This window comes from Thamnophis sirtalis, unplaced genomic scaffold, assembly GCF_051295495.1.
Source record: "Thamnophis sirtalis isolate CommonGarterSnake01/CBP01778 unplaced genomic scaffold, rThaSir2_p1.2 scaffold_4, whole genome shotgun sequence".
Lineage (NCBI taxonomy): Eukaryota > Metazoa > Chordata > Lepidosauria > Squamata > Natricidae > Thamnophis > Thamnophis sirtalis.
In genome coordinates, this window is record NW_028261384.1 from 48063989 (window position 1) to 48076461 (window position 12473).

Consider the following 12473-nt stretch of genomic DNA (forward strand, 5'->3'; position numbering starts at 1 on the left):
AATGGTATCAAAGGCCGCTGAGAGGTCAAGAAGCACTCCGATAGAGTGCCAGAGATCATCGATCAGCGTGACCAAAGCAGTTTCCGTGCTGTAACCAGGCCTGAAATCCGACTGAAAAGGATCCAGATAATCAGTTTCATCCAAGGGTCCGTCGGAGTTGAAAGGCCACCACCTTCTCAACAACCTTCCCTAAGAAGGGGGGGACTGGACGATAGTTGTTCAAAATGGCTGGGTCCAGAGAAGGTTTCTTCAGGAGGGGTCTCACCACTGCATCCTTTAGGAGGTGTGGGAAGGATCCATCCCGGAGAGAGGTGTTGACAATCGTCTGGAGCCAGCCACGTGTCACCTTCCTGCTGGTCGAGACCAGCCAGGAGGGGCACGGGTCCAGTATACAGGTGGAGGCACTCACTGCTCCCATGGCCTTGTCCACTTCCTCAGGAGCGACAAGTTGAAACTCGCTCCATAAAATCCCGCTCAAGACCTTCCCCCGGTACCTCGGCTGGTACCGTGCAATTGGAGTCCATGTCCGTCCTAATCCGAGCGACTTTATCTGCCAGAAACTGGACAAATTCCTCAGCTCTACCCTGTAAAGGGTCGTCCGCATCCCTCCCTTTCAAGAGGGAGCGGGCTATTCTAAACAAAGCAGCTGGGCACGATTCTGCGGATGCAATAAGAGCGGAAAAATGCGCACATTTTGCCGCCCGTATTGCCACGAGATAGGTCCTGATATAGGCTCTCATCAGTGCTCGGTCAGTCCTTTTACCAGAAAGCATCCGGAGGCTTATTTCTATCAGCCATTACCAAGGGCATTGTCATAGGCTTGAGCCAGCAAGGGGGCAAGTCTGAAGGAGACAAAGGGCCCCAGATGGGGTCCCATGTCAGGCTCTCTAGCACCAAAGGCCTGACACAACCTCCATACTTCCCTCACCTTCTATGGTCGGTGAAGACTCTGTCTTGGAGGAGGAGGCCCAACACAAAATGCAACTATCCAAGGACAAGGAAGCCCTTCTCCCGATCCTCCAGCTTTTTCTGGGCTCTTCATTCCCTCCATGTTTAAACCGTTCTTCTGAGCAACTCATTAATGACAATCCTTCTGCCAGCAGATGTGCAGCTTTCCCTGCAGTGTCGGCGCTTCTTTGCGGCTCCAAGTTCAGAGAGCCAGAGTGGATTACAATAACAATGGATGCAAGACTATTTGGTTGGGGGCCTCTTATGGGCTCCCAGCTGGTGCAGGGTCGGTGGACAGTCTCAGTCCTGTGCCACAATATAAACTGGCTAGAGCTGAAGGCTGCTCGCTTGGCACTTCACCAATTCCAGGACTCCCTAATCGAACTGCACGTTTTCTCCTGACGAACATTGTCGCCACAAAGGCACACGTGAACCGTCAGGGGGACACGCACTCCAGGAGCCTTGAAGGCTCGAAGCTCTGAAACTGGAGTCATGGGTGGAGAGACATGTGTCATCAATAGTGGCAGAACACATATCAGGCACAGCCAATCACCAGGCCGATTGGCAAGGTGGCGCAGTGGTTAAATGCAGCACTGCAGGCTACTGCTAGATCAGCAGGTCAGCGGTTCAAATCTCACCGGCTCAGGGTTGACTCAGCCTTCCATCCTTCCGAGGTGGGTAAAATGAGGACCCAGATTGTTGGGGGCAATATGCTGACTCTCTGTAAACCGCTTAGAGAGGCCTGAAAGGCCTATGAAGCGGTATATAAGTCTACTGCTATTGCTATAAGTCTACTGCTATTGGCAGAGCCGAGTGACAATAGACCGTGGGGAGTGGCAGCTCCACCCCAGACTGTTCCACAAGATTTGTCATCTATTCAGTACACCGTTGGTGGACCTATTTGCGACATTGGCAAACGCGCAGCTCCTGTGCTTCTTCTCAAAGTTTCCAACTTGGACCGCAGAAGGGACGGATGTCGTGAGCAGCAGATGGCCGAAAGGCCTACTCTACACCTCCCTCTGATTCGGTGACCCTGAGCAAGGTAGAGACAAAGGAAGTAGTGCTAATTCTGCTAGCACCACACTGGCCCAGACGGCCATGGTTTGCGGACTTGATCCAGATGTACGTCTCCGCCCCATGGCGGATTCCTCAGGAGGAGATCTCTTTGTGCCAGGGTGTCCTAATCCACCTGGACCCCCAGTGGCTCCACTTGAACGCTTGGCACTTGAGTGGAGCCCCCTGAAGAATGCAAATATTTCTGCTAGGGTCAACACAACCATTGAGGTGTCTAGGCCCCCGTCAACCATGAGGATATATAATTCCACATGGTTGGCATTCACCAGGAGGTGCTCCTCCTTCAACATTTCTCAAACTATGGCCTCTGTTCCCCAAGTTCTCGATTTTTTGCAGGACTGCCTGGACAAAAGCCTGTCCCACAACACCCTTCGGCGACAGATGGCGGTGCTGTCTTCAGTGCTCTCCGGGGAAGGTACCACCCCCTGTTGCTACTCCCTAATGTCAGGAGATTCCTACAGGGAGCAGCTAACCAGCATCCGCCAATGGTCCATAGGTTCCCCACATGGGACCTCCCCTTAGTCCTTAGAGTCTTGATGTGCTCCCCCTTCGAACCATTAAGGACAATCCACCTCAGGCTTCTATCTCTGAAGGTTGCATTCCTGATGGCCATAATTTCCACCAGGCGCATTTTGGAACTGGGGGCACTGTCATCTAAAGGGAACCTATGCGTATTCCACCAGGATTGGGTGGTCCTTAGGTTGGATCCAACATTCTTTCCAAAGATTAATTCTACCTTCCATAGAACGCAGAGAATCATACTCCCAAACTTTTGCCCAGCACCTTCCCACGAGAAGTATTTATCTCCGACACACGGCAGCATTTCATAAATCTGAGACACTATTTGCCTCATTCCAACCCACCACCATGGGAGCTAGGGTCTCTTCCACGACCATTTGCAGGTGGCTCAGGCAGTCCATTGTCACAGCGTACAAAGCCTCAGGCCAGACTCCTCCTCCAGGGATCATAGCTCAGTCCACATGGAGTGCAGCGACTATGGCAGCATGGGCTACTAGAGCCCAATTCAAGGACATCTGCAGGCCAGCCACATGAACAACTCTGATGACCTTTATTCAACACTATCGGCTGGATGCCTTTGCATCCACTGAAGCATCCTTTGGATGTAGAGTCCTTCAACAGGTGGTGGCCACCCCACTTCCTACGTCTTAGATCTTCTCACCCTAGGGACTCCAGCTTGGGTACGTCCCACACTTAGCCCCTCCCGCATCACACACTGGAAAACAAACATTGGTCCTTACCTAAATGTTGATTTTCAGTGTGATGCGAGAGGGGCTACATCCCTCCCTGATTAGATGTAGTCAGTCAGATGGAGGGTTAGGGTGGTCTGGTTGTCTTTTATGTCATTTCAGTTGTTTGGCATGTGTTACCTCAAGGAAACTGGGGAGCTGAAGGGAGGAAGACGCGTATTAAAGAATTCCCCTCAGTCTTTGGATCAATCAGGCTTTGACGATATCCCACACTTAGCCCTTCCCGCATCACCTGAAAATCAATGTTCAGATAAGGACCAACATTTGTTCTGCCCAAAGAGACATGTTTATTTAATTATTTAAGCATTTGATACTGTATTTCAGAATTGAAACTACATGTCAAGACTGCACCTTTTGTTTTTGTTCTATTTATTTCATCTGATTTTACATGCTTAATATTCTACCATTCTTTCTACAAATAGGAAAGATCTTGTAATACTGTCAGAGTCATGTCTCCCCGCATTATTAAACATACAGAATGTGTGATTCTGTGTGTTTAATAATATGGACAGAAAACTAAGCAGAACAATTCTGTAAGTATTAGTTGGAAGTAGTTCCAGTTGAATTCAAATAAATTTATTCTTATATGGGATTGAAGTACATCAGTAAGTAGCTCAGTTCAAAAAAATCTCTTTATTCAGGCTGAAAATCTTTTCCAGAAATTGCCTAAGGGGAAAGCAAACTTTTGACTTTTAAATAAGGAAGTATCTGTATATTAAATATTTCATTGGTTCACTGAGTATTTATACAGGAATAAGCCTCTGCTCGGGGCTTCCAGTATTCTTCTAATACATACGTTACGGAACCTTTTTTGAGAGAAACCTACCTTGAACAGAAGATAAGCCCTTCAGTGAATACATGAGACATTGTCATTGTATCATTCAATCAAGCCAGCTATCTTCTCTATACCTTTACATGGTAGGAGGCAAAGTACGGCTGAGCACCATTTATTCTTTCTTTGCCTTTCTTGTAAACTTCTTTATATGCAGATGGAAGAGTTAATATCTAATCAGGATAGATTTTAAAATACTGTTGGAAGAAATGTCCTTCTGGGTTCGGCTCCAAGTGGGGAAAAAGACACTGGAGGCATGGAGGCTGCTTATAAAAATGGTTTAATGTTTTAATGGTGGACAGGACATGGCTGGAGGTTCTGGGGGAAAAAGGTGATCACATGCTTCCAGGTGTTGGGTGAAGAAGAAGAAGGGGTGAGGGAGGGGCTTGCAGGGCTTTTTATAATCTGTTCGGCCCCAACCTATCTGCCTCCTGCTCCTGTGCAAGAAATGTATTCTGATTGGTTGTCCGACTCACATGGGGCCATGAAGGGACAACTCTCTAGGCTGAGTTTTGAGTCCAGGTTTGGTTGAGTTCTCAGATGCCATGTGGTCAGTTGAGTAAAGGGCCAATATTATCATGCCTTAATCCCATGCCCCTGGAGCTGAAGGGGAGAACTCTTTATTATGTAAAGTGAACTAACGCAGGCTTTAATGGCTCATTGACAAAAGGTGGGGGCAGGAAGCTGCAGGGAGAGTTACTTTGTCTTTTTGAAACATGTTTCTTCCTTTTCACATCCAGAGAAACGTAATATTCAGCCTTTTCAATATTTCCTAGGATATTTCATTTTTCTAGGAGTGGGCTGGGTGATAACTTCCTACAGTGCTAAACATAAAACTCTAAACAGTTCTGAAAACGGTTCCCCACTTTCCTCCCGCCCTCTGTCCCACCCTCCCTGTCTCTGTCTCTGTCTTTCTCTTTCTTTTTCTTTCTCTCTTTTACATATTTATTTATATCCTGCCTTTATTATTTTTGTAACTAACTTAAAGTGACAAACATATCCAACATACATTCTACCTCCTATTTTCCTCACAACAGCAACCCTGTGAGGACTGAGAGAAAGTGACTGGTCCAAAGCCACCCAGATGGCTTTCATGACTAAAGCGGGACTAAAATTCACAGTTTCTGTTTTTCATCTTCCCCTTCCTTAGTCATATAGCCCCAGAATTTTTTATCTAAATAGTAGCTAACAATGAACTTGCTTAGCTTTTTCAAGATCAGCTTCCCAAGTGTTTTATGTGTGACTTAGCAAGTATTAGCGCTGCTGAATTTAGACAGAGCTACTTCTTCCTTGGCTTTTGTGTTTGACTGTTTTATCAGGCTAATCTAAATAGGCCTTATCTAAGCACGGTTCTTTGAAAAAGGGTGCCTAAAGTATTTGTGTATTCTTTGTACTAACATTGTAAAAGAGCATATTATATGTCATTTGAATTAGCTTTCTTTTTGGGTAACCACAGAGAAGTCAGTTTGGAAGCTATTTTGTATACAAAAGCTGATACTTACAGTTAATGAAAGCTGGTTGAATGAGCTGTTCCCATAAAAGATCTCAGCTGGCACTGGATCACTTTTTTGTTTCCACTGCTTAACCTAAACTAATTTGCAAGTTTAGTTTTCTACTTATAAATTTGTGCCTTTGTCAATAGGAGGCATGCATATAACCAGGCAATGCTATGTATTCTCATGATTTTAAAAGATACACACTATACTAAACTAAGGCGTTTTCCTTTTGAGAAAACAGTGGTTTATAGTAGATTTCTTTCCAATTTTCTGCAACATTTATTTATTTGTTAGATTTGTTTGCCACCGACCCATTTTTCCTTAAGGCTGAATATAATATGCTGGTATAGATACTTCTCTTTTCATCATGTTGGATAACAAGGCAATATGTTTCAAACATTTATGTTGGTTTAAAGGCCTTTGAATTTTGAGCAAAGAGCTGTTTCGTGTATTATCATAGAGGATGTGATTACAATGACCTCCTTTGTATCCAGGTGGCATTCAAAAGTTCTTTGTGGTGCTAGTTATTAAATCTTTTCAGATCTTCTTGAACAACCTATCTTTGAACTAAACTCTTTCATGTTTGACATAGTAATAGACAACTATTACAAAAGTAAATAATAAGAAGTTTGGTCTTTTTTTCTCTTCTTTTGTTTCTTTTTTAGTGTTGTGCTAGAGTAATATTGTCTAAATGGCATACTCTGGCTTTAAATAGGAACTGTCTTTATTTGTTCTTGGGTACATGTGGTTTCACATACCATTCTCCACTTTCGATGGGGCAGATAAGGTATCAACACAATTAAATGTGAAAAAGAATCCATCTGCTTTGCCAATGGCGAATGCTCAAAGAACACACGTCGATACAGTTGATTTTGAATTATTTAGGTGTTTTTCGTCCCATTGCAATCTGTAAATTAGGACATCTAATGCAACATGACTAAGATGATACTCTATCCAACAACCTTTAAGAGAAATTATTGAGAAGGAATGGGTTGGATAAAGGAGACCAGATATTCTGTTCTGAAGAATTTTGAATTGTAGAGCTTGGGAGGAAAGGATGAAAAGAAAAAGTACCGTGTATATATAAATAAGAATGTAACTAATGAAAGTATTTTTTCAGGAAGTGGGTTGCTGCATCATTCTCTATCTATTAACTAAATTAAAATAGAAATATCCAAATTTCTTTTATAATTTGTTAATGTACATGTCATGCTCAGACAAAGCATTCTCACTGTTTATTCCTCTTCCAAAAGCCTTCTTTAGATGTCAATTAAAACACATGCAGTTTGGGATATACTGGTTTCTGACAATATATTGCCTGGCAAGGGTAATATCTTTCCTGCTTATTTTTATCACTGACTCTCTCATGCTTCTATCACAGAGGATTTATGTAGGTATTGAACAGCCATTAACACTAATGAGAATTGTTCATGTAAATTCCTTATGCCTCACAGGCATTATATGCTCCCTTGTAAGAATACTCAGTGCTAATAAATAGAGTGAAATGTGGGCAAATGAATTCTTGAAAAATAACTTTGATAACTCATACCCTGCTGGCTATTAATTTGAAGTCACTGCATTATTGTTATTAGAGATAATAAATTACATATCATCTTAGGATATGTATAATTCTCTCAGAGGAAAATGCCAAATGTACAAGACTACTCTATTAAAAAAATACTTTTCAAGAAAGATGGGTCTGATTTTAGCCTATATTCTGTTAGTATTTGGTTGTATTTAGATTGGAGAATTATGCATCCTTTATATCAGGGATTAAGATCTCTTTATTTTGAATTAGAAGTTCCTATTAGTCCCAGTCATTATGACCAATTTTAGTACAATTAGTGACAGGAGACCATAAGTTCCAAATTTGAGAAGTCTTCTGGCAAATGTAAGGTTTCCAGCTACATGCTTGTTTTCTAATATTAGTATCGAAATGAGAGCACATTTCCAGGAAAAGCTTAGTTTGTAAGATTATGTGGGTTATTTCCTACTAGTTAATTTTCTGGCATGCGCTTTCTCCACAGCTGCCCCAATTCTTCTAGTGCCCTCTCTTCTAGTAGCTTCTAAGATCTTCAAAATGCCTATATTGTGATGGGCAAGCTTTTTGGGTTGTGAAACCCCCCCCCCACCCCCAAAACTTTATTTTGGGGAAGATGCCAAGACAGGAGTGGGAACAAGGTAAGCATGTACTAATGCATTCCTGTTCTCTTCCTGTAAATGAGAGGGGCCTTCTCATGTTCTTTCTTAGCAGTTGTAATAGGACCCTTGGGTTAAAAGGATTGCCTAGGTTGGTAGCGTAACAGGACAACTGTCAAACAGGTGACCTGTAAATGGAAGTCAAATGGGTAGAGTGTCCTTCCTCGTATTGCAGGTTTTGTTTCTTTCATTCTGTGGATTGGATAGCTTATTTTTTTAAAAAAAAGCATTATTCTTTAATCCCATAATGCCAGTATCTGTATTAATTTGAATTCAGATAGCCCTTTGCACTGCATGGAACTTCTTCTGTGCATGTTATCTCTAATATTTGCTAATTGTCTATCTTTGTTTGTTCTAGCTGCAGCACCGTTAATGTTGGTGTATTTCTTTCTAGAGGAACTTCCAACTTCTAGGAGCTGTCTGGGAAGCCTATTTCCAAAAGTTGAAATTTGTCTGGTATTTTGCATTCAAATAGTGATGGTTATTCAGGATTAAATTCATAATTTTTGCATATCCCTTTCCATTCATAAAACTAACTAATTTAAAATTGGCACCAAGTTCACATAAAGATTGATATATGTGTGTGTGTATGTACACCTCTCACACACATACTCACACAGATGTGCATACACAAATTCACTTAAGGGTTGGGATATACATACACACAGAGAAATAGAGAGCACGCAGAGAACGAACAAGTACATGTGTGTATGTGCGTATGTGCGCATGCACACCACACACACACACACACACACACACCAGTAATCAAGAAAGTCAAGAAAAATCTGAGAATCCAAATATACTTCATTGTATCTTATGTTACGTGACCTCTATCTAACATATTTGGACGGATCCATCTTCTAATGTGATCAATTTTTTTTTAAATTTTCGGTGATGCTTAATTGCAGGTTAAAAATGTTAGAATTCAATTCATTATATTACATTGTGATTTCAATATAGATGCATATTAAGTCCTATGAAGACAGAATTAAGGGTTAGTTATATTTAATCTTCAGAAAATACTATTATTTGATAGCATCTTCAACTAACTATAAGTAATAATGACAGCTTGTATCTTAATATTGAGATAAGTACTGTTTGAAGTTTGAACTGATAAGTACGTAAGAACTAGACTTCCTTGAATATGTACAAGTAGATGACTGGTGATATTTTAATTTGACTTCTCAAATGAGCAGACAAATGTATCAAAACTGTGATTTTATGTATGATTTGTTAATTAATTATTAAAATTAATCAATTAATTTAATTGATGTCTACTGCATTAAGGATACTCTTACTGTTTGGATGACAAAAATACTTATTTGATGCAATGTTAGTTTAAAAGAAAAAGCCAGTCAAGGAAATCAATTTTTTAAAATGCATTTGTCAGATTTATCTTATCTTTTATTCAGGTTCTCAAGTGGTACCCAGGATTCTCTTCACTTATTCTCCACTGTGAGATTCATTGGACTGAAATAGAATATCTTGCACCAACTGACATTTCCATGTTTGTAGGCCTGGATCTTAGTCCAGTCCAACAACTTAAATACTATTCCAGTATATTACTAAATCCTAACCATTATAGCATTATTTCCTTATCATGCCATTCATTGCATAGTATACAATGTGCAGAAAAGGATTGAGAAGTAATGCATACAACACATTGGAGAAATTAAACCCAGTCTACTGTAAACTGGTAGTTGTATTTAAGATGTAGTGATAAGTTGTTAATGTTTCATAAACTTGCTGAAGGGGTAGTTTTTCTCCCCCCTCAACTTTTACCCACATTATGCATTATAATGTGACACTTAACAGAACAATTTGAAATACAATAACAGTTTTCACTTCACTCATTTTTCTTTTTTGCTTGATTGCAGGGTTTTTTCCGCAGGAGCATTCAAAAGAACATGGTTTATACATGTCACCGAGATAAGAACTGTGTTATTAATAAAGTCACTAGGAATCGCTGCCAATACTGCAGACTACAGAAATGCTTTGAAGTGGGAATGTCCAAAGAATGTAAGTAGAAATTGTATCATTTGCTTTATCTTTCTGTTCCGATCATAATAACATTCATGGGAATCTAGCTATGTAATTGGACTAGTTGAGATCAAATGTTGGAGTGAAAACATCAAATGTCTATTTTTTCATAAGGCTGTCATGTATTGTGCATTTTGTTAGCAGTTTCTGCACAAAGTTTAGGTAGCTTGAATTCTTGCAGTTCATTTGCACCTCTCAGTTGCAACTCAGTACTTTATTACTAGGGTCTTTATAATAAGCAATCTAGACTAAAAATTAGGTATAAGTATTTAAAGATCCTTGAAAAGAAAATGGTGAGAAAGATAGAGAACAAAAGACTGCACATGAAGCAGTAAGTGACACAGTAAAACACATACACATACAAAAAAAAATTCCAGAAACTAATTTCACTTGTAAAATAAGAATATATGAATAGTAAAAAGGGAAAAGAAGCTTTAAAAGATATCTCTTAGGTACAAACAGAATATATGCAAATGAGAATAGGCAATGGTAAAAACTGTTAGTAAAAAAATGGCAAGTATAATCAGGTTTAAAAATGAATACAGAAGAAATGGTCAACAAGAGTTTGCGGGAGGTGAGTATTCACAGTTACCTATGTCGCCTTTGATGTTGTTGCAGGATAAGAAAATGTATCCAGTATATTTTTTCCCTGAATTAGAGTTACTTGATAGTTGCAGCAGTACAGAAAAACACAGACATTGGTAACTGGATCTTTCTTATAGCAAATGCAACATTCCCATGTGAACACAAAGGAATCAGAATATTCAATATGTCTGAGTAAATTCTAAGGTATGTTGAAAAAAACTTTGTAACAATCAACACCCTAAACAAAAGGGAACCTGCCTTGTGAAAACCGAGCCTGTTCAATGACTTGTAGGACTCTTGGAATAAATATGATGGTAGAAAAGAATCATGAAGGAGATAGTGAGAAGAGGGAGGATTAGTTTGATTTAGTATTGTACTGTAGTAATATAGATAAAGATACAGTTACCAGGAAAACAATTGCATATAGTAAGAGATTGATAGCATGGTGCTACATTTTGCTTTTTCTCTGTTTTATATATTTATCAAATAACTAATATTTGCACAATTTATGAATTTCAGAAAACCTTCCTATGCCTGACCTTCTCTACTGTTAGTGGGTCAGATAGTGAACATTAAGTAATTAATTGCATTCAATTCTCTTTTGGCTGCCTACTCTTAAACCCATATTTTTCTACATTCAAAAATAAGAAATAAGACTTCTGGGCAAACTGTGACTTACATTAGAAGATTCAATTAAATAGCCAACTTTCTTCAGTTACAATGGAATTTGTAAGTTAATATTCAGTACTTAGATGAGAATGCAAAACAGATAGCTATTTTTTACAAGCATTAGACACAAAAGGAATCTGAAAAGCAAGATGTCCTGAGTGAAATAAGATATTTGTTGTACCTATCACATGAAATGTTTATTAGAGCAGGAATTTCTCATATAAACTACCATATTTTTCGGAGTATAAGACATACCTTTTTCCCTCAAAAAGAGGCTGAAAATCTGGGTGCGTCTTATACATTGAATACAGCATTCTCCAAAGTTGGTGGAGACAGCGGTGCATGGGTTAACTCAGTCAGTAACCAATAGAACTGATTCTACCAAAGTCTACCAAAGTGATGTCATCGCCTCTGAGGAGTGTCGTCCTGCTTTTTTAGACTCAGTTCGATCGGAACTGGCTGTGTTAATTGCTTTCTCCTCAACTTTCTAGTTAAACTTCACAATTGGATACTCTAATTAATTTTAATTGGCTTCTTCTCCAAAAATGTCATCTCTAAATTACTAAAGGAGAACAGATCGGCTTGGATAGTTCATCTCGGAGCAGGGCTCTCAATTAGCCCTAAGCTTCTTGAGGAGAATGGCCAGGGCTTCTTTGAGGCTTCTGCCTCCTGACTTTGCCTGCGGCTTTCAGAGGCTTCCTCGACACAGCGCTACTTAGCATTGGCCATTGGAGGCTCTGTTCAGCGTTGCCACCTCTGCTGGCTCTCCCTGGCTCTCCCTTGCCGCCAATGCTGCCAGAAGCCGCCAAATGCCGCCAGAAGCCACCAGAAGCCACTGCCACTGCCAAGAAGCGCCGCCACTGCTGCACGCTGCCGCCCCTCCTCAGCACTCCCGTCACTGCTAGACCACCGCTGCTGCCGCCCTCATCTCCGCAGCCTCTCCGCAGGCCTCCAAAGCCGTCATTAATCTCGCGGCCTCGGCTATCTCATGGCGCCTGGCCCATAGGCTCTGTAGCCTCAGCGGCCATTTTGTTTTGGCGCAAAGAAGCTCTGGTGGCCATTTTGTCTCCTTCTTCAACGAGCCGTGAGTACAGGCCATGGCCTCCTCTCCTGCCCCTGAGCCATAAGTGCCTCCAAACACCTTGGCCCCTGCTCCCACCAACGAGTCCCCTTCATCAGGGACCCACAGGTGCAGGCCTGCACCAGAGGCTCTCCCACTGACCACCCTTCCAAGACCTCCAGGTCTAGTCATAGGGGCACAACCAATCCATCCTCTCAGGACAATGACAGAACCACCTAGGCTCCTCCTAAAAAGGCCAAGGCCAAGACAAAGAACATGGAATCCCATCTGTTTCAGGCCCA

The 12473-nt window shown here is 41.2% G+C and overlaps 1 protein-coding gene across 3 annotated transcripts in view; it reads left to right on the forward strand.

The window, feature by feature from the left end:
* Positions 1 to 12473, forward strand: part of RARB (retinoic acid receptor beta) — a 278793-nt gene that overhangs the window by 219521 nt on the left and 46799 nt on the right. For all 3 annotated transcript variants that reach the window (XM_087712874.1, XM_087712875.1, XM_087712873.1), the window contains one exon: positions 9695 to 9836. In XM_087712874.1, the coding sequence (XP_087569000.1) occupies positions 9695 to 9836 (142 nt within the window). The remainder of the gene's footprint in view (positions 1 to 9694; positions 9837 to 12473) is intronic.